General features: G+C 37.7%; 2 protein-coding genes across 5 annotated transcripts in view; both read left to right on the top strand.

Moving 5' to 3' along the window:
• The window catches only part of COL24A1 (collagen type XXIV alpha 1 chain), a 475258-nt gene extending 473720 nt beyond the window's left edge, over window positions 1–1538 (top strand). For 3 of the 4 annotated variants that reach the window (XM_029948855.1, XM_029948856.1, XM_029948857.1), the window contains one exon: window positions 73–1538. In XM_029948855.1, the coding sequence (XP_029804715.1) occupies window positions 73–219 (147 nt within the window). In that variant the 3' untranslated portion in view covers window positions 220–1538. The remainder of the gene's footprint in view (window positions 1–72) is intronic. The other variant, XM_029948854.1, reaches the window with a different exon arrangement.
• A 15018-nt stretch (window positions 1539–16556) lies between these two features.
• The window catches only part of ZNHIT6 (zinc finger HIT-type containing 6), a 65048-nt gene continuing 55447 nt past the window's right edge, over window positions 16557–26157 (top strand). Inside the window, exons 1-4 of the mRNA XM_029949346.1 lie at window positions 16557–17380; window positions 18500–18565; window positions 18652–18758; window positions 18844–18929. Coding sequence (XP_029805206.1) covers window positions 16719–17380; window positions 18500–18565; window positions 18652–18758; window positions 18844–18929 — 921 coding nt within the window. The 5' untranslated portion in view covers window positions 16557–16718. The remainder of the gene's footprint in view (window positions 17381–18499; window positions 18566–18651; window positions 18759–18843; window positions 18930–26157) is intronic.

A 26157-nucleotide genomic window follows, 5' to 3' on the forward strand; every position in this document is an offset into this window, starting at 1 on the left:
AGGGCATTGTCTGCTGAGAATGATTGCTAATGACACAATGATCTATCAAAGCACTTTGTTCTTGTTTTACAGATTCATGATGGCAGCTGGCATAAGGCAAAATTCCTTTTTCACACCCAGGACCCTAATCAGCTTCCAGTAGTTGAAGTACAAAAACTTCCTCATCTCAAAACTGAAAGGAAGTTCTACATTGAAAGCAGTTCTGTATGCTTTCTCTAAGGTTTCTGAATTAGTTCAGAATTCTTACCAGGTAATTGCTACAGAGGGAAAAGTATAGACAGAAAGATACTATCATTGTGAAATGCATGGAATAAAGCATTGGCTAAATCTTAAAGAATCTCAGGAAGAAAAGATTTCCTCCTAAGAAGGAGAAAAGGCATTTTTAAAGGACTATAATTGATAAAGTATTTAATTCTTTTAAAAATTATATTGATCTGTGCTTTCTTAAGAGAATTCCCTAGAACTGAAAATTTATAAACATGGAATTCTTCAGGGTAGCCTATATTTTTTGACTGAGAGCAAAATACCCATTAGACAGCTGGAGGTGCAGAGCACAATGGAGCAATACTGGCTAATGCTCCCAAATGTGCAATGCTTCTGTCTAAAAATTAAAAGCCACAGTCTAATACGTCTTATTTTCCCAAATACTAAGCTGTATTCAGGTCCCCAATGGGCATATACATCTTAGCCGGTGGTACACTACCTCTTACGTGTTGCCTTTTTGTGTTGCTTGGTGCTCTTCCTAAAACAAGGTGCTTGTGGCTTTTTCATAGACTATTTTATTTCTTTTTTTGTCTTTGTCATTCTTTAAGAGTGTATGTACTGGTTACATCAAGATATGTTTTGGTTGTTAGTACTTATTTTAATTTGTTTGGTTACATACTTAATAACAAGTAAAACATTATTTATGTGAAGTCCTTGTTCTATTTTAAAATTCTCTTTGTGGATATAGAAGCAAAGCCAGCGCACTGTAACCTGTGCTTATGCACAAGAGAATTGGGAGGTTTCTTTTGTTTTATTTTTTAAATTGTTGTAAAAAATATTACCAGCCAGCTACATCCAGTAGTAGGTTTGGGTTAGAGTTTGGGGTTGTGATATACTATTTTTAAAAATCCATGATCATCTGGAATGATACTATGTATATATATATTTTGTAAAGTTTTAATTCAGCAAGTCTTTTGAAATTGCTGCTGTTTTAAATTATAAAAACCATTATTTCTGCTTCATGGGAATTACATGTTTTGTAGTATTCATGGACTTTATTTCATCATTCTTAAATTTAATGTGTTGGGACCTAAAAGAATTCAATTTACCAGTCTTTAAAGCAACATTCAGGAAAAAAAAAGGTTTTAGCCATTTAAAATAGGCTCAGCCCATTCAGACTTTCCTTGTTGTCAGAGAAATGTTAGATGAGTATTAAAAGAAAAATATTATACCTTTTGGTATATAGAAAAGCTTATACACCCATTATAAACATATCTTTAGCCACAGCAAACCGTACTTGCCTATCTATAATAAAAAATATGCTTTAAATATTTTTTGGTGGTATTTGTTTTTCTTCTTTTGTGACCTTATCCTTTTTTATTTCAAGTTTATTTATTTATTTTGAGATGGAGGAGGAACCGAGAGAGATGGAAAGAGAGGTAATCATAAGTAGGCTCCCTCTGCAGAGCCTGACATGGGGTCAAACTCACAAACCATGAGGTCATGACCTGAGCGAAAAACAATAGTCAGACATTTAACCGAATGAGCCACCCACGCGCCCCAACCATATCCTTTTACTATGTATGATGGCCCTCTGGCATAGTTCTTCTGTACGTTTACAAAATAAGAAAGCTTCTGTTACATAAGAGGATTACAGGGTTTATTTCCTACTTGTACAAAATGAAGCCACAGCACAGAATACACTCTCTCATGTATGGTCAACTGAGTTTCAACAAAGGTGCCAAGACCATTCAATGAGGAAAGGATAGTCTTTCAACAAATGGTGCTGGGAAAATTGGATATCCACATGCAAAAGAATGAAGTTTGGACCCTTATCTGGTATCATATACAAAACTCAACTCAAAATGGATCAATGCCCTAAATATGAGAGCTGAAACTATAAAACTCTTAGAAGAAAACATAGGGGAAAGGTTTCACGACATTGGATTTAGCATTAATTTCTTAGAGAGGACACTAAAAGCACTTTCAAAAAAAAGAAAAAGATACATTGGACTACATCAATATTAAGGACTTCTGTACATCAAAGGACACTATCAAGAGGGTAAAAAGACATTCCACAGAATGGGAGAAAATATTTGCAAAAGATATATCTCACAAGGAATTAATACCCAAATATATTTTTTCCAACTCCTACAACTCAAAAAACAAGCAATCCAACTGAAAAATGGGCAAAGGACTTAACAAACGTTTCTACAAAGAAGATCTATAAATGGCCAACAAATGAAAAGATGCTCAACATCACTAGTTATTAGGAAAATGCAAATCAAAACCATAGTTAGATACCACTTCACACACATTACAATAGCTATTATCCAAAAGAAAAAAAATAAAGGAAAATTAACAAGTGTTGGTGACTATGTGGAGAATGTGGAACCCTGGTACATTGCTGGTAGGAGTGTAAAATAGCACAACCATTGTGGAAAATAGTTTGACGGTTTCTCAAAAGTTATTCATAGAGTTACTGTGTGACCCAGTAATTCTACTTTGTGTATTTACCCAAAAGAATGGAAAGAAGGGACTCAAACAGATATTTGTACACAAATGTCCATAGAAGTATTATTCAGAATAGCCAAAAGATGGAAATGATCCAAATGTGCATCAATAGATGAACTGATAAATAAAATTTGGTATGCACATACAATGGAACACAAGAATATGAATGAATGTACTTGATGGAACTGAATTTTACACTTAAAATGATTTAAAATGACCAATGTTATATTGTGCATTTTACCACAATTTTTTTAAATGGATGTATGGCAAAAAAAATGTCTGATATCCTGCTTGAGGAACATGGAAATGTTTGTTTTGTTTTTTAAGTTTATTTTGAGAGAGAAGAGACTGAGCCCGCACAAGGGGCAGAACGAGAAGGGGAGACAGAAAGAATCCTAAGCAGCAGAGAGCCCAATGCAGGACTTGAATTCATGAACCATGAGATCATGACCTGAGCTAAAATCAAGAGTCAGACACTTAACTGACTGAGCTACCCAAGTGCCCCGGACATGTTTGTTTCAAAGGAGCAGAGGTGGATTAATTCTAAATGAAGGAAACCAGAGTTTGTACTGTAATTTCAGTCTATGTGCTATACCTTTTGTTTCCCTCCCAAAAAACTTATTTCAGACACATAAATAGTTTTCCTAGATATCATTTAAGAAATATATATAAAATAGAAATAACTTACTCTATGGTTTTTTGTTTTTGAAATATTAAACTTAAAGCACGTTTTAATTAATGTAATGATGGGCAGTATATAGTATGTATAGTGATCAAGAGTACTCTTTGGGTTAGTTATGTGCCTTTGGGCACATTATATATTCTTCATTGCTTCAGTTTTTTCACTACAAAATGAGGATAATAGAAGCAAAACTCTGTATGAGTTAGGGTACTTGGAGAAACAGAATCAGTGGGAGATTCGATATAAATAGAGATACAGATTTTACATATAATATATAGGTAACATTATTACATATGTATATATATAAAATATATTTTATATTTTTTATGGAAATTTACTATGATGAATTGGCTTACCCAACTATGGAAGCTGAGAATTCCCACAATCTGCCACCTGTAAACTAGAAACCCAGGAAGGCCAGTGATGTAATTCAGTTAAGTCTAAAGGCCAAAGAACCAGGGGAGCTAATGGCTTAAAATCTGGTCTGGGGGCCAGAGAAGACGAGAGGTCCCAACTCAAGCAGGCAGGCAAAGCAAAAAGGAACAACTCCCTTACTCTGCCTGCCACTGATTCAGGCCTTCAGTGGATAGCATGGTGCCCACTCACTGTGGTAGAGGGACAATTTACTAAATCCACGGAGTCAAAGGCTAACCTCATCCAGAAAACCCCTCACAGACACACCCAGAAATAATTTTAATATGGGCACTTATGGGCTAGTCAAACTGATACATAAAATTAACTATCATATTTTCTCACTTGGTGGTTGAGTGGATTCAAGAAATAAACATGAAGAAGTATAAAACTGCCTGGCACAAAGTAATCACTCTGGAAATATTAGCTGCTGCTATTGTTTTCATCCGCATCAGTGTCTTCATCATCATCAAGAACATCATTAAGATTTAGGAGTGCCATGATAGTTATCACCAAAGGTGATGTGTGGTGAATTCCTTAATAAAATTATTCATCTGTTTTAAAGCCATGCCGGCCCCATAATTTTGTTTTGTGACAATACATTTTATAATTTTATAATATATGTTAAATATAAAGGCTTTCTAAAAATAACAGTATATAATTACAAAATGTGTCTTCCTGTTCTTCCTGTTTGTATATATTAATGTAGGAATTACAGTGGTCATTATAAGTAAATACCGCAAATCTTTTTTTGTAATATAAAACTAGAGTGGAAAGCATGTTTGATTTAGGTGCATAAAACCTGAATTCAGTTCTAACCTTCTCACTTATTGGTTTCGAGTACTTGGTTAAGTCACTAATTCTCTGTTTCCTTACCTATATTGGGCAAATTTGTTTTTGTCTGCTTCTTCTAGTTATAGGGGATAAGTGTGTTAAAGTCCCCAACTGTGATTATGTATATGCCTGTTTCTCCTTTTACCTCTCACATTTTTGCCTTATGCTTGTAATTAGTTGCATTCGAATTTACCATAGCTTTATCCAAAGGTGTGCTGGTAAATGCTCTCTAGGGTGAAAAGAGAAACAATCCTTACTTTATAGTGTTAGCCAATTTTTATGATGTAAATGCATGGGACCATACCAATTTTGTATTGTTTTTAGTGTCTACGTGGTATATCTTTCTTCATCTTTTTATTTTTAACCTCTCTGCATCCTTTGGTTTAGGCGTATCTCTTATACTCAGCATATGATTGTATTTTTGTTTATTTTTAATCTATTTTGAGAATTCTAGATTTTTAATTAGAGTATTAATCTGTTTAGTTAATGTAATTACTATTATATTTGCATTTAAACCTGGTATTTTACTATTCTTTTGTATTTGTCTCATCTCTAACTTGTTTTTTCCTTCTTTCTTGCCCTCCTTTGGTAAAATGAGGTTACATTAATTAATGCTTTTCCACTTTCCAAACAACTCACAGATATTACAAAACTTTAATTCCATCTATCTTTCTGACATTTTGGAATGCTATTGTCAGGCATTTTAATTGTGCACATATTTCGAATCCTATAGGATATTGTTATTTTCTAATATTTTAAACTGACAATACTTATTTGGGTTTACTTACCTGTTTATACTTTCTTGTACTTTTCTTTTCTTCCTTTATTGTAATACTTATTTTCCCTTCTGCTAGAGAACTCCCTTACATATTTCTTTTTATTTTTTTAATTTTTTTGATGTTTATTTATTTTTTGAGACACAAAGAGAGACAAAGCATGAGCAGGGGAGGGACAGAGAGAGAGGGAGTCACAGATTCCAAAGCAGGCTCCAGGCTCTGAGCTGTCACCACAGAGCCCAACGTGGGGTTCCGACTCATGAAGTGTGAGATCATTGCCTGAGCCAAATGAGGACTATTAACCAACTGAGCCACCCAGGTGCCTCAAGTATTTCTTTAACAAGTTCTCTGTTTTCTGTTTGTCTGAAAACCATTTTGTCTGGAGAACAATTTCACTGGGTATAGAAGTCCAGACTGTCAGCCATTTTCTTCCTAAGGATGCCTCTATTGTCCTATGGCTTTCATCATTTTTTGTTGAAAAATGCTATCAGTTTTGGGTTTGCTCATTTGAAGTTTTATGTTTTTCTTTAAGGAGTTTTTTTTGTCTATCTAAAGATAGAATTCCTTGTTGCATTTTTTTCCTGCAGTTTGGATATGTCAATCTAATGCCTCTGGCCTCTACTGTTTGTGATGAGAAGTCCTCATCATATTGTTTTTCCCCATGTGTAATATGTCATCTTCTGCTTCTTTCAGGGTCACCTAAAATACGCTTTATGTAGAGACAAAGTTACCATGAAGCTAACAAATTTAAGCTTTAGGGCCTCAGAGTGGCTTTCAAAATGTCTTCACATGGGCATTTATGTTTGTAAAGTTGACAAATAGTATAGTAAGTTTCAGTTGTTTTCCATAAAGAGGACCCTAAATTGTATGAGACTTAGGTTTCACAAAACCTAGATTTATCTCTGCTTTTTGCCTGAAGTGAAACATATGTGTAGTTCTTTCTGTAGCAAATGGCAAGGTTTTTTTATCATTTGATGACTACAATAAACAAAGAGAGGGAATGTTGCTAGGGGCACAGAAATGACCTGAGAAGTAGACACATGGTGTTTGGCAGCAGGCACATCAGCAGACCTCATTTTCTGACTAAAACATTAAGTTTGGTCCTCCCATGCAAGAATAGCAGTTTTTATAGCTTTAGAAATAAGTGTAAGCTAAGCTCTCAATGTATTGTGCTCTGCCCTCTGTTCAGGCATAACTTTTTCACAATGACCTACATAGTAATTGGCTCTGAAGATACGATTAAGTCATTGTCACCTCATCATGGGTACACAATTATGCAATGTGGGGCTTTGGATTCAGAGTCCTGGTGTAATTCAAAGCTAAATGAGAAAAATGGCACCTGCAGAGAAGAGCAACTGGTGGGGAATCTGAGCTATCATCTTGGGTGTCCCTCGCAGTGGCATTTTAGGACTGCACACAAGTGCAAACCAATCTCAGTAACAGTCCATTAAAAATAATTTGATTTTACTAGGTATCTAGTTTAGTACAAATTTAGAGTTGAAATTCAAGAAATCTTCTGATTTCTTAAAGCAAACACTGGAAATCCAGTTTCATGAGAAAAAAAAATTCTTCATGAAGGGATAAAAATCTCCCTCAACTATTAGAGTACAAATCTTTATTTGTACTTTATTGATATTACATTCAATTTTTCTCACTGGAATAGTTCAATATGTAAGAGAGGTTAAATAATTTAACTACCAAAACAAATGCCCAGACACTTATATAAAAGATGCAGCTAAAATAATTTTTAATTGTTCCCAAATATTTCCTACATAATTCAGTACACCATAGAAAAATACTATATATTTTTTTCAAGTCCCCCTACCATGAAAAAAAATTGAAATAAAATATCAAAAGGTTTTTGGTTTAATAGTTGGAATTGAGAAATTAAAACATTCAGACTTTATTTAGTTTGGTTTTATAACCAAGTATTGTTCTGGCTGGTAAAACTTGCTGTCTTTTAACTTCAGGTGTTAAAAGATAATAAATTTAAATAAATAATAAATTTTGTTTACAAAATTTTTTTCTAAAATCTTTTTAGAAATCTATTTCACATACTTCTCTGCTGCAAATAGTTATACCTTCTGTATTAGGTCCTGGATTCCTCTAATAGTAATGACACAATTACTGGATCCTTCTAAAGGCTCATCAATTATGATTGAACCTCCTGAATCATGTTTTTTTTGTTTCATCCAAATAGTGCCTTTGCCAAGAATAGATCCAGCCAAATCTCTGGAAACAAATTACTTGTGTTGTAATAAGAGACCCATGCAAATCACCCACTATAGAAGAATCACACCCAGAACCAACCTATGGTTTCTTCTCTGACCACTTACTTCTGTGTCCCCATCTCAGAACCCAAGCTGAGGAAATAAATCTGGCTCCTGATCACCTATAGGATAAAGAAATGCAAGGCCTTTTCTGGAGGTCTAGAAGGCCATAGTGACCGGGCTTCTTATTACCTATCATCCTGTCCACCCTCTTTTCTCATCAGAGTCAATGCACTCCAGCCATACCTAACTTATCTAATGTTCCCTGAATGCACTACATGTTTTCATTCCTGTCTCTGGTAAGTTCTCCTGCCTTTTCCTCCCAGCCACCTCCCATTCTTTTCCAAGTAAGTTCTTGGGAAACTTTCCTAACTTTTCCCACAAAGGAATGCAGGCTGCTTCCCCTTTAGGTCACATTCTGTCTTCTACACTCAGTGGGATTGTTATTGGTCTTCACATGCCTGTCTTCCGTCACTAAACTGTGACCTCCCTAAAGGCAGCATATAGACTTGAATGCTTATAATCACACAGAATGGCACAGTGTATGATGCAAATAGGTGTTCAAGTCCTTCATGTCTTCATGTTTCTATTGAATATTGTGAACCAGAGACTATGCTCTAAGTTGGAAATTCAAATTGAGCAAAAAAGGCAAGGTCCCTGTGCTTGGTAAGCTTACTATCGAGGAGAGAAACTGATGCTAAGCAAATGACAATATTCGTCAATATATTATTACAATGTGAAACAAGTGTTTTGGAAGAAACACACACACAGCAACTGTGACTTAGGCCAGAGCAGAGAGGAGAAGGAGCACCTAACAAATGCTTCCCTAGGAAAGCATGGCCTACTTGCTGGCTGAAGGATGAGTAATTAGAGATGAGGTTAAAGAGAAGATACGGGTCAGATTGTGAGGGATCTTTGCAAGGCCATAGTAAAGCTATAGTTCTTTATCCTAAGAGCAAGTTAAACATCACAGCATTTTAAGGAGTTGGCATCAGACTTATGATTTGCAAAGATACTCAGGCTGCAAGTTGAACAAAGAAGAGACACATATTTATTGACTGAATTAAGAAATGAGCTACCACGCTTAGCTAATTCTTGAATATTTCCATTATCTAAATCTCACCTAATTGGAATCTGAATTCTTTTTTTAATTTTTTTTAATGTTTATTATTGAGAAACAGAGAGAAACAGAGCATGAACATGGGAGGGGCAGAGAGAGGAGAGACAGAGTCTGAAGCAGGCTCCAGGCTCTGAGCTGTTAACACAGAGCCCAGTGTGGGGCTTGAACTCACAAACTGCAAGATCATGACCTGAGCTAAAGTCAGACGCTCAGTCAACTGACTTTTTTTTCCAAGGTACCCCTGGAATTTGAATTCTAATAACATTTTCTAGTAGAGCACTACTGAGAAGAAATACATGATCCACATATGTAATTTAAAATTTTCTAGTAGCCACATGTAAGGAAAAAAAAAAGATAAAACAGGTACAATTAATTGTAATGATATAATATATGTAACCTAATATATCTAAACTATTTTCATTGCAACACATAATCAATATAAAATATGTTATTAATGAGATGAGATATTTTAAATTTTTTAATGTGCTGAATCTTTGAAATCCAGTGAAATTTTATACTGACAGCACATCTCAACTTGGATAACCACATTCCAAGTGTTTGTACCCACTGTGGCTAATGACTATCCTACTGGACAGTATAACTGTAATGCCTTCACCCACTGGTTCCCAAACCTGACTACACATCACAAGTATATGCAGAGATAGTAGTTAAAAGACTTTCCAGCAGCTCTCTCCATTTTGATTAAGTACCTCTACAGAAAGACCCAGAAATCTGTTTTTTATCAAGCACACCAGGTGTTGTTGATGCAACAGTCCATGGATAAGTAGGACAAGTTCAGTCTGAGAAATCCAGCCCTGAAAAGGTAGCAAATTAATAACACTATTATCTCCTAGAGTTCCCAAGTCTAATCCTGAAGATGTAATATAAGTGAAAGGGTGCTAATGAATCTTGGAACCTCCTCAGAAGCTGAGAAACTTGTAGAAGAAGAAAGTGAGTTGGGGCCCATAGCTGTGGGGAAAGGAAGGCCTAGAGTCATAGATGGACACTAATGAAGATGGAATAGGGGTAGAATAGAGGGATAGCATCCCTGATTGTGCTCTTGTCCACCCACGTTACACTAGTGGATCATGGCCCACCCCAACTCAAGGCGGGCATAAAACAAGGCCAGCTGAACGCCTGCCCGTGGAGGTGGGGTAACATCCAGGAAGCTGATAACTATACATACAGGTTGGGTTGCATACAACAGGTTCTCCTCTTCTTCTACCCCAGGTTCTGGGTAATACCACACAGCACAGTAGCTCTTGAGAGGTATGGCAAATGCAGGCATCCTGGGAGATAGCCCAAGGGGCATGTTCTCCTCATGGATGGTTCTAGTGGAGCCCCCACTTTTACATCAAAAGCTTTCTACCCTAAGGCTCATCCACTCTCCTCCTTACCTGCCACCTGGAAAAAAATAGGAAGAATCACAATCCAAGTCTCAGGCTTTTGAGCCCCCCTTTCAAGTATGAATTACAGTTGATATGATACAGTTGCTGATATTCCCAAGTGAATATGAGATCACAGGGGAAAATATTACAATATCTGAGGAGTGTAATTCCAAAACTCCTTAGAAAACTGGACAATTTGTACTAGCAGAACAGAATTAATGGATTTTTTTAAAGGTGAGAAATTTAAATGAGTAATCTCCAAAGAGATAAGGGAGAATATTAGCACTATGAAGCAATAATAAGCTGGAGAAACTGATATATATATTATATGAAAGGTATTATATATATATTACATGAAAAGTATAGTGAGTGAAATGAACTTAGTGGATGGATTGAGTAAAATTGCATACCATCAAATAACAAATAAACAAGATAGAAATTAGTTAGGGAACTCCCCCCAGAAAGCATAAAGAACCCTAATAACAAAACCTGACATTATAAGAAAGAGAGCTGCAGACAAACATCCCTCATAAACACATATGAGATGGCCTAAGCAAAATCTTACCTAATTGAATCGAACTATATATACCTATGTGTATATATATGTGTGTATATATATGATTATTACATATAATCATAAATAAATATATATACATATAATAAAATATATTTACATATAATAAAAAATAAACTTAATAAGGTTGCAAGATATGAAACCAATATAAAACATTAATTGTATTTCTATAGGCTAGTGATGGAAAATTCAAAAATGAAATTAAATATTTTTTTTCAAAACCATTTCAGAAAGAATAAAATACTGCGGTGCCTGGCTGGCTCAGGCTATCATAGAGCATGTGACTCTTGATCTCAGGGTCATGATTTCAAGCCCCACATTGAGTGTAGAGCTTACTTAAAAAAAAAAAAAGATAGAAAGAAAGAAAATGCTTAGGAATACATGAAGCAAAAGACATGCAAAACTTGTACACTGAACACCACATGGCATTGTTAGGTGAAGTTAAAGACAATCTAAATGACATTCTATGTTCCTGGATTGTAAGACACACTATTGTTAAAATGCTAATTGTCTCCAACTGATCTACATGTTCCATCCATCTCTGTCAAAATCCCAGCAAATTCTTATGTAGAAATTGATAAACTCATCCTGAAATTTATATGGACTTGCAAAACACCAAGAGTGGCCAACACATTTTTTTAAAAAACATTTTGAGTATAGTTGACACACAATGTTACATTAGTTTCAGGCGTACATGGTGATTCATCATGTCTATCTATTATGCTGTGTTTACCAAGATTATTTTAAAAAGAACCAATGTAAGAGGACTTAATTACCCAGTTTTAAAACTTATAAAAAATTGCAATAGTTAAGGAAGTGTGTGGTATTGGTGCAAAGATAGACATATAAATCAATGAAGCAGAAGAAAGTCCAGAAATAAATCCTTATATTTGTGGTCATTTATTTTTCACAAAATACCAAGGCAATTCAAGGGATAAAGATGACCCTTCCAACAAATGGTGCTTGGATAAGAAGAGAATTGCAAAAACTCAAGTCATTAATTTGCACTATTAAAAAAAACTCAAAATAGATTATAGATCTAAAGGTAAGAGCTAAAACTATAAAAGTTCTAAAAAATATAGGAGAAAATCTTTGGGACTTTGGGCTAGCCAAAAATCTATTAGTGTGGCACAAAAAGCAGAATTCATTTAAAGAATTGGTAAACTAGACTTCATTGAAATGTAAAACTGTTGCTTTTTTGAAAGTCACAATTAGGAAAATTAAAAACAAGCCAGATTCTGGCAGAATAAAAGGACTCAGTATTATCTATTGCTGTGTAGCAACCACCCCAAAACTTACAAGTTTCATACATTAAATATTTATTACATCACACACTTTTCTGGGTGTGAGGACTCTGAGAGCAACTGCTGGCCGGAGCTACAGCCACGTCAAGACTTCACCAGAACTAGAGAGAGAGAATGTGCTTCCGAGCTCATTCACACGGCTGTCAGCAGGCCTCAGTTCCTTGCTGGTTGTTACTAGGGCTGCTATCAGAAAATAGGACAAACTGTATGACTTAAATAACAAACTTACTTTTTTAAAAAAATGTTTTATTTTTGAGAGAGACAGACAGGGAATGATTGCGGGGAGGAGGGGTTGGAGAGAGAGACAGACAGAATCTGAAGCAGGCTCCAGGCTTCCAGCTGTCAGCACAGAGCCTGACACTGAGCTCGAACCCAAAACTATGAGTGATGACCTGAGCTGAAGTTGGATGCTTAACCACCTGAGCCACCAGGTGCCCCAGAAACTTATTTTCTAATAGTTCTGCAGACTGGGAGGCCACAATCAAGTGCTGGCAGGTTTGGTTTCTTCTCAGGCCTCTCTTGTTATGGACAACCTCCTTCTTGCTGTGTCTTCACATGGTCTTTTCTCTGTGTGCACATATTCCTGATCTTTCTGAGTCCAAATTTCCCGTTCTAGAAGTATATCAGTCAGACTAAATTAGGGTCCACCCAAAAGACCTCAGTTTAACTCAATCACCTTTACACCAAATACAGCCACACTTTGAGGTAATAGGGGTTAGGATTTCAACATATGAATTTTGGAGGGACAGTTCACTTCACTGTTACATGAGCCCTCCTGGTAGGGCAATTCAGAGCATGATAGCTTGCTGCCCCCAGAGTGAGTGAACTGGGACAGAGAGTAAGAGAGCAAATGCCTGAAACAGAAACCACCGCCATTTTTCAAACCTAGTCTCACTTCTACTGTATGTGCTCCATAACATAGAGCAATCCTGGATAATTTGGGAAAGTTTTATACATTGGTATGACCAGCAGCAGATGGGGATCATTAAGGAACAATTTGGCAACTATCTACTCAAGATTTTTATCCATAATATGTGAAGAACTACTATAATTTGATAATAAAAAATAACTCAGTTAAAAATAGGCAAAAGAGGGGCGCCTAGGTGGCTCAGTTGATTAAGCATCTACCTTGATTTTGGCTCAGGTCATGATCTCAAGGTTCACGAGTTCAAGCCCCACATCAGGGTCTGTACTGACAGTGTGGAACCTGCTTGGGATTCTCTGTCTCCTCTCTCTCTGTGCCTCTCTCTCTCTCAAAAATAAACTTAAAAATTTTAAACATAAACTTACCACCTGGCCTAGAAATTCCACTCCCATATATTTACTCAAGAGAAATGAGAATATATATATGTACACATACATACATACAGACAGACAGACAGACAGACTTATATGGGATGTGGAAACAGTTGTTTTTTTTCATTATACCAAACCTGGAGACAATCCAAATGTCCATCAATTGATGAGTGAATGTGAGATATCCACACAATGGAATATTATTCAGCAATATAAAGGAATAAACTCTTGGGGCACCTGAGTGGCTCAGTTGAGCATTTGACTTTGGCTCAGGTCATGATCTTGTGGTTTGTGAGTTCAAATCCCACATCAGGATCGCTGCTGTCAGTGCAGAACCCACTTCAGATCCTCTGTCCCTCTCTCTTTCTCCTGCCCCTCCCTCACTTGTACTCTCTCAAAAATAAATAAAACATTTTTTAAAAAGGAATAAATCACTGATACATGCTACAACATGGACAAACCTCAAAAACTGTATGCAAACTGAAAGAAGTCAGACTCAGAAGACCACATGTTATGTTATTTCCCATGAAATTTCAGGAAGGGCAAATCTATAGGGAGAGAAAGTACATCAATGGTTGCCTGGGGCTGGGGAAGGGAACTGGAATTCACTGCAAATGGGAAAGGGGAATTAGAGGTTGGGGAGTAGATGGAAATGGTCTAAAACTAGATTTTGGTGAGGGTTGCACAACTCTATAAAATTTAAAGTTAAAATTAAAATAAATATTTGTTGACAAAACAAAGTGCCTGCTGGGCCACTGAAATGATTTTAACCATCCCTAATATATGCTTTTTCATGGCACTTCAGTCACAGCTAAGATGCTTCCTTAGAAAGTAGTCCCAGGTTTCTGGCTGTTAAAATGAACTCAACTATGATTTTGGCAAAGGGCCCGTTCCCAAAGTGATTGGAGGAGCTTCAAGGTGATGCCTGGTGCTGAGGGAGGAAACAGAAATGACCAGGGTACAGCGAGAAGGTACAATCCTCTAGTGAAGAGCTGGACTGGTCCTTATACTCCGTTGAGGTGGAAAAGGGAGGGAAAGGAGTCTGAGGAACTGGATAGGAATTCAGTGGCAGTTCCACATAACTTGTGCCTCCCTTCCTCTGACCTTGTCCTGTCCCATCCTTGCATGCAAGGCCATGCTCTATACTTCAACAACCCAAAGTTCCCTCCTTAGGACCACTCCAGTGTCACTTTTCCTTCAAAACTGCCATTTTGAATTTCCATTAAAACTACAGTCCCACAGTGTTCATTGTTTAACTTAGGTAAGTGATTAACTGGGATGCTATCGAGGAGCCTTACTGGTGTAACAATTTTTCCTCCATGAAAAATACACAGATTATGAGAAGAACAAATGTAAGGACAAAAGTTTTAAAATCGTACAAAGTCTTTATGCTTCTGGTGTTTGATCTGTAGTTCCAGGACTTTCTTTGTGTTCTTTCTTTGTGTTTGTGTTGTTAGAGGGAAATACTCTTATTCTCTTGAGGATCAACACTTTTGTTGCTCCCATCTCACAAATCTTGTCTTTAGCAAAAACCACATGAATTCTTTCTGTCATTTCCCCTTTCCCCAGTGTAAATATGAAACCTTGTTTGAAAATCCGTTAGGCTTTCTTTGACCCCACAGGCATCTAGCACCTCTAAGTATCTCCAAAAGAGACTATCCATATGATTCCTTTGGAAGCTTCTTTCTCTTTACCCATTAATTTTTTACTAAACTTTCCCAATTTACTTCCGTGCTCCTTCCAGCACTGCTTAATCCCTGGTGCCTCAACTAAAGTTTCATGATTATCTCCCTCCCTACCTCTGCTCACTCATTCAAAATTCTCATTCCCTGACCAACTTGCCACTGAGTAGTGACAGCGAAATGCCCTGCATTGAGTAGGTAATACAAAGCAACGTATAGCTGAGAAGCCATTTCTTTGAAGTCTCCTTAGGCAGCAAGAAAAATATATCTCCTACGAAGTCTCCTTATACAATGAGAAAAACGCCTTGCAGACATGATGTGTTGATTTCTAATGTACGTAGTGGCGTATGTAATAATAATAATTTTGAAAAGTAACTGTGAGTTTTGTTTTAGGATTTTACTTTTAAATAATCACTACACCCAATGTGGGACTTGAATTTACAACTCTAAGATCCAGAGTCCCATGCTCCATTGTGCCAGCTAGGCGCCCCTGTTTCTTTATTTTTGTGTGTAAATTTTAGATCTTCTGTTCCTGGGGATTGAACTTTTGGCCTAGTCTTTTTTTATTTTATTTTTATTTTTAACGTTTATTTTTGAGGAGAGAGAGAGAGAGAGAGAGAGAGAGAGAGAGAGAGAGAGAGAGAGAGAGAGAGAGAGAGAGAGAGAGAGAGAGAGAGAGAGAAAGAGAGATACGGAATGTGAGCGGGGCAGGCGCAGAGAGAGAGGGAGACAGAATCTGAAGCTGGTTCCAGGCTCTGACCTGTCAGCACAGAGCTGGGCGGGGCTCGAACTCATGAGATCACGACCAGAGCCAAAGTCAGACGCTTAACCGACTGAGCCACCCAGGTGACCACAGCCATAGTCTTTAATTAGGGAGATATACAGATCTTGATCTAGATAGTCTTAAAGAGAAAATCCTGTAGGATGCTGGGAATGGGAAACTGTGCGCTGTTACAGAATTGAAAGAATGTAACTTAATGCCTTCTTTCCTATCTGAAATCTCTCAGGATACCATGTAACAATAGCCGCCACATACCGAATTTATTTCAGTAACTACTAGCTTATTTCTATGCATGATTCCATTTAATTTTCACAAATAACACTTAGATTTGTAATGCAGTCGTCTCCAGAGTACAGGTGAAGAATGAGGCTTGCAGAGGCGTGGCATTAGCTGTTTCTTCTATTTTCATATAAAATTAATCCTTAATACAGATCAGGGTGGGTCTTAACCATCCAAGTGTCTGGGTTTTGCCTCTGTGTACTCTGCCTGACATTTCCTCCACTCTGTACGGTAAAGGGTGGCACCTCACAGATGAAGGGGGCGGGGAAAGAGGGCGGGGCTGCCCCCCCAGGGGACGGGTTTGTCTAAGCCCCGTCTCGGAGGCGGGCTCACAGAGGGCGTGGCCTCACGCGGATTCTCTCCGAGGCTCTTCCCCGTCTGCCACAGAGCCGTAAAGGGCTCCAAGAGTCGTGAAGTGGAGAGGCACGGAAGCGGTGCTTTACGACGATTCCGACGGAAGCGCCTGGCCGGCGTTTGCTGCTTGCGACTTTGGGCCCCGCACGTGGGTGACTTTCGGTGTTTCAGCTCTGAATTCATTCCTTTTGGCGCGGACAAGCCACAGTGAAGGACAGAGTGGCAGCAGAGGCCGAGGGTCGTGCGCTGATGGATACTGCCGTTGGAAATGATGGGACTTTAGGAGGAGGTCTGCACAGTGGAGCGGAGGGGGCGCGGCTGAGGCTGGAGTCCGGTGGAGAGAGAGTAGGGGGCACAGCCGGGACGGAGGCCGGCAGTGTAGAGGCGGGGAACGGATTGACAGGAATGGAAAAGACCGAGGATAGAGAAGGAAGTGGACAAAGGGCAGAGGAAATGCGAGTGGACCTAACTGTTGTGAAGCAAGAAGTTATGGACTGGTCAGAAATGGAAGAAGGGATGCTGGATGGCCGGTCGGTAAAGCAGGAGGTAGAGGATGGACCTAAGGTAAAAGAGGAGAAACCAGGCTCTTTGGAGGTGAAGCAGGAGATGGATGGTAGTTTTGTGGTAAAAGAAGAGAAGGTGGACGAAACAGAGGTAAAGGAAGAGAAAGTGAAGGTGAAGGAAGAAGTAATGGACTGGCTGGATGTGAAGGAAGAGAAGAAGGATGCCTCGGAGATAAAAGAGGAGGTGTTTGTTGGTCAAAACATAAAAAAGGAGGAAGTGATAGATGAAATGTGTGTAAAAGAAGAGAAGCATTTTCCAAAAGAAGAAGTGATGGATGATACAAAGATGAAAGAAGAGCCTCAGACAAATCCCCCAGTGGGCTTCAAGCGGAAACTGGCCATGTCAAGGTAGGACAGGGAGAAATTCATTGGGGGAAATGCTGTAGAGTCTTCCGTTGTTCTAGATTGAAGGAAATATAGCAGCCAGATGTAGAATAATGGAAAATAAATGCAAATTTCGGTTCCTGGAGCGTGCCTGTTGGTGGTGGAGGGAAGGGGGAATTGGGAAGGCAGGGTTTTGCCAGATGACAACAAATTCAGTGAAAATAACTTCAGGCTGTTAGTGTCCAGTAGACAGTGGCCACGTTAGGAATGAAAATTTTGGGGCCCAGAAAACCCTTGGACCAGATTCTGGTTTGACTTCATTTGCTCTTGACTCCGTATTCTTAAAGAGATGATAGAGATAAGGAAAAGTCTAATAAAACTAGCAATGACAAAGTGAAGAAGTTAAAATTAGAAAAAAATGCACTTGAAGTCACTCAGTTGCCTATCTTTATGGGTACTATGAATATTTATTGCTTTTGATTTGATTTCCTTATAGTGTGTGATCATGTGACAGCATAGGAAATAAAATTGGGACTGTTACTGTCTAGAACACAGTGGGCCAAATAAAAACAACTGTAGTTTGGTTTTCGGTATCCCAAGATCCTAGAAGAGCAGTTAAAGATAGATGATAGGTAATGGTATTTCTAGGTTATTTTTGTGCTCATTCTAGGTTGGGTATGGAGTTGAGAAGAAAAGATGCAGCTGACACTCTGGAAATTTGACTTGGTATTCTTTTTCTGGTTTGTGTGCCTTTAAAAATTCATGGATTCGACTCTGGTTATATGTGTGCACCTGCAGTCGTTAGCAGATGGTCAGGAATTACAAGTTAAAACATTAGTGAATGATATCATTCTCTGTGGTAGAAAAAGCAGTCAAAAGTGAGATAATTTTTTTTTAATTTAATACATATTTTCTTGAATTCTGTAGTACTAACAACATTGTAAATGTCATTTGGAGACAGTTTCCTAGAGGAGAATTTTCTAAGGATGTTTGACATCTATCAATATTTTATCAGTTACTGGCATATACTTCATTCACTGACTACATGTCTCTATATTGGTTGTCATGAGTAAGTAACTCAACATTAAAAGTTTGTGAACAAATAAATAGAATTAATATTAAGTTTTTTGTGGGCTTTTGTAGGTGTGAAACTTGTGGTACAGAAGAAGCAAAGTACAAATGTCCACGTTGTATGCGATATTCCTGCAGGTATAAATGTAATTTCATACCTTACTATCTCTCTCTATACCCTTCTTACCTCAGACTATAAAAGTACCTCTTATTTGTCTCTTCAGTTTGCCCTGTGTAAAGAAACACAAAGCAGAACTGACATGTAATGGAGTTCGAGATAAAACTGCATTTGTTTCCATACAACAGTTTACTGAAATGAATCTTCTAAGTGGTAAGTCATCTTATGCAGAGCAGCTTGATGATTCCTGGTCATTGGTGTATGTCATTTGTTTATTTTTCTATTTTGAAATTTTTAGATTATCGGTTTTTGGAAGATGTGGCGAGAACAGCAGACCACATTTCTAGAGATGCTTTCTTAAAAAGACCAACAAGCAATAAACATGTAAGTATTTTTTTCATCCCTTACAGCCACAATTCCTTTTGCATTTAGACTCATTTTTAAACCTAATAAATGTATTGAGTGACTGCCATCATCCAGAGCTATTCTAGTTACTAGGGATACATCAGTGACCAAAACAATGGAGTTTGTAGTATGTGAGGAGAGATAGGAGATGAGTAGAGGAACAGCTGTAATTTTAGATAAAATGCATGTGGAAAACAAAGAACAGGAGATTAAAGAAAATGAAAATGGTGTTTGTGGGGAGATTATTTGTATTTTTGATATATTAGTCAGGAGAAGCTTCTCAAGAGATGACATTTAAGCACTGATCTGAATAATGAGAAAGAGACAGCTATGTGAAACTTTGGAGGAATACCATCCGGGGTCGCTTGGGTGGCTCAGTCAGTTAAACGGCTGACTTCGGCTCAGGTCACAATCTCGTGGTTCATGAGTTCGAGCCCCACGTCAGACTCTGTACTGACAGCTCGGAGCCTGGAGACTGCTTCCAATTCTGTCTCCCTCTCCCTCTCTGCTCATCCCCTACTCATACTCTGTCTCTCTTTTGAAAGTAAAATAAAAAACACTAGAAAAAAAAAAAAAAACTACCCAGGTAGTGACAAAAGCATAAGTAAAGACTGGTTTAATGGTGAGGTTGGTACATTTGATAATTAAAATGGGGACCAGGTGACTGAAACATAGTTGAGTAAGGAGGAGAATATTGAATATGAGTATGAGATTAGAGATACTGGTAAGGATTCCTAATACAGTCTAAGTGAAAATAGAAGCCTTGGCAGGTTTGAGCACATTGGCTTTTTCAAAGAGCACTTTTGCTGCTGTCTGAAAAATGAGCATTAGTGGGCAAAAGTGGAAGATTGAAAGCAGGGAATCCAGTTACAAAGTTACTACTGTGGTTCTGATGAGAAATGATGGTGGCTTGCATAATACTGTTAAATTATGTGGAAGTGACTAGGTTCTAATTTTGAAGGAAAAAGTAATAGGACTTGTCTGTTTTAATACACTTAATTTTCATACTCTTTCATCCCTTTTTCATTCCTTAAGCAGTATGCAAAATTAAAGTTTGTGTATCTAAAATATATTGCAACTGCATTCTAGAAATCCTTTAATAGGGTTATTAAGTCATGTCATGGAATTATGTTCCTTATCAAAGGCCATTTTGGCATTGGAGTTGCAGAATTTTAGTGCTTTTAAAACACCTTATTTTATTGGTATTACTGGTACAGACTTGACATTTCATATATTTGAAAGAAAAATCATCAGCATTTTTTCTCAAGCTTAATAAGCATAATAAAAATTCTGCTTAGGAGTGCCTGGATGGCTCAGTCCATTAAGTATCTGACTCTTGTGTACTGTTTAGGTCATGGTCTCATGGTTGGTGAGATTGAGCCCCGTGTTGGGCTCCTTGGCTGGCAGCGTTAAGCCTGCTTGGGATTCTCTCCCCCTCTCTGGCCCATCCCCTCTTGCACACATACATGCATACATTCTCTCAAAATAAGTGAACTTTAAAAAAATAAAACCTAAAATTCTTCTTCAAAAATACATTACTTTTTAAATTTTTTGTTTTTGTGGAATCTTGAATACATATAAAAAAGGATAAAATAAAATACACTGTTTAATGAATAATCATAAAGTGAACATCCATCAACTACCACCCAGGTCTAGAATTAGAACATTATCAACTTCTCAAAAATGCCCTGCCACTCCCTTGTGCCATTCCCTGCTCCATTTTTTTTTTTCTGTATAATTTTTTAGTTTAGGACCATATTATAATTTATTTATCCATTTTAAATATTTTATTGGCCATTTGTCTTTCCTCTTGTAGAATTCCTGTTCAAGTCTCTTGCTCATCTTTTTATTGGTCAACTTTCTTTTTCTTACTGGTTTGTAGGGATTCCTTGTATTTCATAGATACCTGTTAGTAGTTGGTTGTATATGTTATAAATACTTTCTTGCATTCCCTGGCTTGTTTTTCACTCTCTATAGTATCTTTGATGAATAGATGCTGTTAATTTTTTAACATAGTCAAATTTATTGTGTGTTTCCTTTATTGTTAGTACTTTCCTGTGTTTATAGAGAAACTCTTTCCTACTATGAATTTATAAATCTATTATTCCATAATTATTTTCTAAAAGCTTTATGTAAAGCATTGCATCTCACATTTATATCTGTAAACTACCTGAAATTAATTTTTGTGTGTCATGTGGAGATACCATTTAATTTTCCATATGAATAATCCACATTTTAGCACCATTTATTGAAAACTTCATCTTTTCCCTACTGCTCTGTAGGACTGTGTTCTTATATATCAAGCATCCATATATGTTGGGGCAGATTCTGGCCTATCCTATTTTATCTGTCTACTTATCTGTCTACACCAATATTACATCTGTCTACTTATCTGTCTACACCAATATTACATCTCTTATTGTATTGGGGTTTTTTCTTTTTTTTATAGTTTATTGTCAAGTTGGTTTCCATATAACACCCAGTGCTCTTCCTCACAAGTGCCCTCCTCCATGTCCATCACCCTTTCCCCTTCACCCTTCAGCCCTCAGTTTGTTTTCAGTATTCAAAAGTCTCTCATGATTTGCCTCCCTCCCTCTGCCTAACTATTTTCTCCCCTCCCCCTCCTCATGGTCCTCTCTTAAGTTTCTCCTGTTAGACTTTTGAGTGAAAGTATATGGTATCTGTCCTTCTCTGCCTGATTTTTTCGCTTAGCATGACACCCTTGAGTTCCATCCACAATGCCATCAATGGCCAGATTTCATTCTTTCTCATTGCCATATAATATTCCATTGTATATATATACCACATCTTCTTTTTTTTTTAATAATTTATTGTCAGATTGGTTTCCATACAACACCCAGTGCTCTTCCCCATAAGTGCCCTCCACCATCACCACCACCTCTTCCCCCCCCTCCCCCTTCAACCCTCAGTTCATTTTCAGCATTCAATAGTCTCTCAAGTTCTGCATCCCTATCTCTCCCCGACTCTCTTTCCCTCTTCCCCTCCCCCGGTCCTCCATTAGGTTTCTCCTGTTTTCCTGTTAGACCTATGCGTGCAAACATACGGTTTCTGTCCTTCTCTGCCTGACTTATTTCGCTTAGCATGACACCCTCGAGGTCCATCCACTTTCCTACAAATGGCCGTATGTCATTCTTTCTCATTGCCATGTAGTACTCCATTGTGTATATATACCCCATCTTCTTGATCCACTCATCAGGTGATGGACATTTAGGCTCTTTCAGTGTTTTGGCTATTGTTGACATTGCTGCTATGAACATTGGGGTACATGTGCTCCTATGCATCAGCATTTCTGTATCCCTTGGGTAAATCCCTAGCAGTGCTATTGCTGGGTCATAAGGGAGTTCAATGGATAGTTTTTTGAGGAACCTCCACACTGTTTTCCAGAGTGGCTGCACCAGTTTACATTCCCACCAACAGTGTAGGAGGGTGCCTGTTCTTCCACACCCTCGCCAGCATCTGTAGTCTCTTGATTTGTTCATTTTAGCCACTCTGACTGGCGTGAGGTGGTATCTCAGTAAACCACATCTTCTGGATCCATTCATCAGTTGATGGACATTTAGGCTCTTTCCATGTTTTGGCTATTGTTGACAGTGCTGCTGTAAACATTGGGGTACATGTGTCCCTGTGCATCAACACTCCTATATCCCTTGGGTAAATTCCTAGCAGTGCTATTGCTGGATTTAAGGGACCTGTGTTGTTAATTTTTTGAAGAACCTCCACACTGTTTTACGGAGAAGCTGCACCAGTTTACATTCTCACCAACAATGAAAGAGGGTGCCTGTTTCTCCACTTCCTTGCCAGCATCTATAGTCTCCTGATTTGTTCATTTTAGCCCCTATGACCAGCGAGAGGTGGTATCTCAGTGTGGGTTTGATTTGTATTTCCCTGATGATGAGTGACACTGAGCATCATTTCATGTGTCTGTTGGCCATCTGGATGTTCTCTTTGGAGAAGTGTCTATACATGTCTTCTGCCCATTTCTTCACTGGATTTTTCGTTTTTTGGGTGTGAAGTTTGGTGAGTTTCTTGTAAATTTTGGATACTAGCCCTTTATCCGATATGTCATTTGCAACTATCTTTTCCCATTCTGTTGGTTGCCTATTAGTTTTCTTGATTGTTGCCTTTGCAGTACAGAAGCTTTTTATCTTGATGAGGTCCCAAGAGTTCATTTTTGTTTTCATTTCCCTTGCCTTTGGGGATGTGTCGAGTAGGAAATTGCTGCGGTTGAGGTCAAGGAGGTTGTTTCCTACTTTCTCCTCGAGGTTTTTGTTGGTTTCCTGTCTCACATTGAGGTCCTTCAGCCATTTTGAGTTGATTTTTGTGTGTGGTGTAAGAAAGTGGTCTAGTTTCATTCTTCTGCATGTTGCTGTCCAATTCTCCCAGCACCACCTGCTAAAGAGGCAGTCTTTTTTCCATCGGATACTCTTTCCTGCTTTGTCAAAAATTAATTGGCCGTACATTTGTGGGCCCAGTTCTGGGTTCTCTATTCTGTTCCATTGGTCTGTGTGTCTTGTGCCAATACCATACTGTCTTGATGATGACAGCTTTGTAGTAGAGGCAAAAGTCTGGTATTGTGATGCCTCCTGTTTTGGTTTTCTTCTTCAATATTACTTTGGCTATTCAGGGTCTTTTGTGGTTCCATACAAATTTTAGGATAGCCAGTTCTAGCTTTGAGAAGAATACTGGTGCAATTTTGATGAGGATTGCATTGAATGTGTAGATTGCTTTGGGTAATAATAACATTTTAACAATGTTTATTCGACCCATGATCATAGAATATTTTTCCATTTCTTGGTGTCTTCTTCAATTTCATTCATAAGTTTTCTGTAGTTTTAATCGTACAGGTCTTTTACATCTTTGATTAGGTTTATTCCTAGCTATTTTATGGTTTTTCATGCAATTGTGAATGGGATCAGTTTCTTGATTTCTCTTTCTGTTGCTTCATTTTTGGTGTATAAAAATGCATCCGATTTCTGCACGTTGATTTTGTGCCTTGCGACTTCGCTGAATTCAGATGATCGGGTTTTCCATGTAAGTATCATGTAATCCGCAAAAAGTGAAAGTTTGACTTCTTCTTTGCCAATTCTGATGCCTTTTATTTCCTTTTGTTGTCTGATTGCTGATGCTAGGACTTCGAGCACTATGTTAAACAACAGTGGTGAGAATGGACATCCTTGTCGTGTTCCTGATCTTGGGGAAAGCTCTCAGTTTTTCCCCATTTAAGGATGATATTAGCTGTGGGCTTGTCATAAATTGCTTTTATAATGTTTCAGTAAGTTCCTTCTATCCCGACTTTCTCGAAGATGTTTCTTAAGAAAAGAAGGATGCTGTATTTTGTCAAATGCTTTTTCTGCATCTATCAACAGGATCATATGGTTTTTATCTTTTCTTTTGTTAACGTGTTGGATCACATTGATGGATTTGTGAATATTGAACCAGCCCTGTAACCGAGGAATGAATCCCACTTGATCATGATGGAAAAATTTTTTTATATGCTGTTGAATTCAATTTGCTAGTATCTTTTTGAGTATTTTTGCATCTGTATTCATTAAGGATATTGGCCTGTAGTTCTCTTGTTTTGTTGGGTCTCTGTCTGGTTTGGGAATTAAAGTGATGCTAGCTTTGTAGAATGAGTTCGGACTTTTTCCTCCTCTTTCTATTTTTTGGAATAGATTGAGAAGGATGGGTGTTAACTCTGCCTTAAATATCTGGTAGAATTCCACTGGGGAGTCATCTGGCCCTGGGCTCTTATTCATTGGGAAGTTTTTGATAACTGATTCGATTTCTACACCAGTTATGGGTCTGTTCAGATTTTCTATCTCTTCCCATTTGAATTTTGGTAGTATATGTGTGTTTAGGAATTTGTCCGTTTCTTTAGATTGTCCAGTTTGTTGGCATGTAATTTTTCATAGTTATCTCTAATGATTGCTTGTATTTCTGAGGGATTGGTTGTAATAGATTCATTTTCATTCGTGATTTGTCCATTTGGGTGCTCTCTCTTTTCTTTCTGAGGAGTCTGGTTTATTTTTTCTAAACCCCAACTCTTAGTTTCATTGATCTGTTCAAGTGTTTTTTTGGATTCTATATTGTTTATTTCTGCCCTCATCTTTATTATTTCTTTTCTGCTGGGTTTGGGGTGCTTTTGCTGCTCCTCTTCTAGTTCCTTTAGGTGCTCTTAGATTTTGAATTTGCACTTTTTCTAGTTTGTTGAAATAGGCCTGGATTGCAATATACTTTCCCCTTAGGACTGCCTTTGCTGCGTCCCAGCAAGTTTGGTTTGTTGTATTTTTGTTTTCATTTGTTTCCATATATTTTTTAATTTCTTCTCTAATTGCCTGATTGGCCCAATCATTCTTTAGTAGGGTAGGTTTTAACCTCCATGTTTTTGGAGGTTTTCCAGACTTTTTCCTGTGGTTAATTTCAATTTTCATAGCATTGTGATCTGAAAGTGTGCAGGGTGTGATCTCAATTCATTTATACTTTTGGAGGGCTGCTTTATGCCCCAGTATGTGGTTTGTTTTAGAGAATGTGCCATGTGCACTTGGAAAGAAAGTGAATTCCCTAGCCTAGGATGTAGAGTTCTAAGTACATCTGTTAAATCCATCTGTTCCAATGTGTCGTTCAGGTCCATTGTTTTCTTTAGTGATTTTCTGTCTGGTTGCTCTATTCTGGTTGCTGTAAGTGGAGTATTAAAATCCCCTGCAATTAGTACATTCTTATCAATAAGATTGTATCTGTGATTATGTTTTTGTATACAACCTAATTTGGCAAGTAGATGTTTATAATTGTTAGCTCTTCCTAATGGAGAGACCCTGTAATTATTATATAATGTCCTTCTTCATCTTTTGTTACTGCTGTTACTTTACAGTCCAGTTTGTCTGATGTAAGTATGGCTACTCCACTTTCTTTTCAATTTCAGTCACATGATAGATATTTCTCTATCCCCTTACTTTCAATCTGAAGGTGTCTTCAGGTCTAAAATGAGTATCTTGTAGACAGCAAATACATGGATTATGATTTTTTTTAATCCATTCTGCTTCCCTATGTCTTTTGATTGAAGCATTCAGTCCATTTACATTCAATGTTCTTATTGAAAAATGTGAGTTTAGATTCATTGTGTTTTCTGTAGGGTTCATGCTTGTAGTGGTGTCTCTGGCACCTTATATTCCTTACAACATTTCCTTCA

Source organism: Suricata suricatta, chromosome 8, assembly GCF_006229205.1.
Source record: "Suricata suricatta isolate VVHF042 chromosome 8, meerkat_22Aug2017_6uvM2_HiC, whole genome shotgun sequence".
NCBI classification, from domain to species: domain Eukaryota; kingdom Metazoa; phylum Chordata; class Mammalia; order Carnivora; family Herpestidae; genus Suricata; species Suricata suricatta.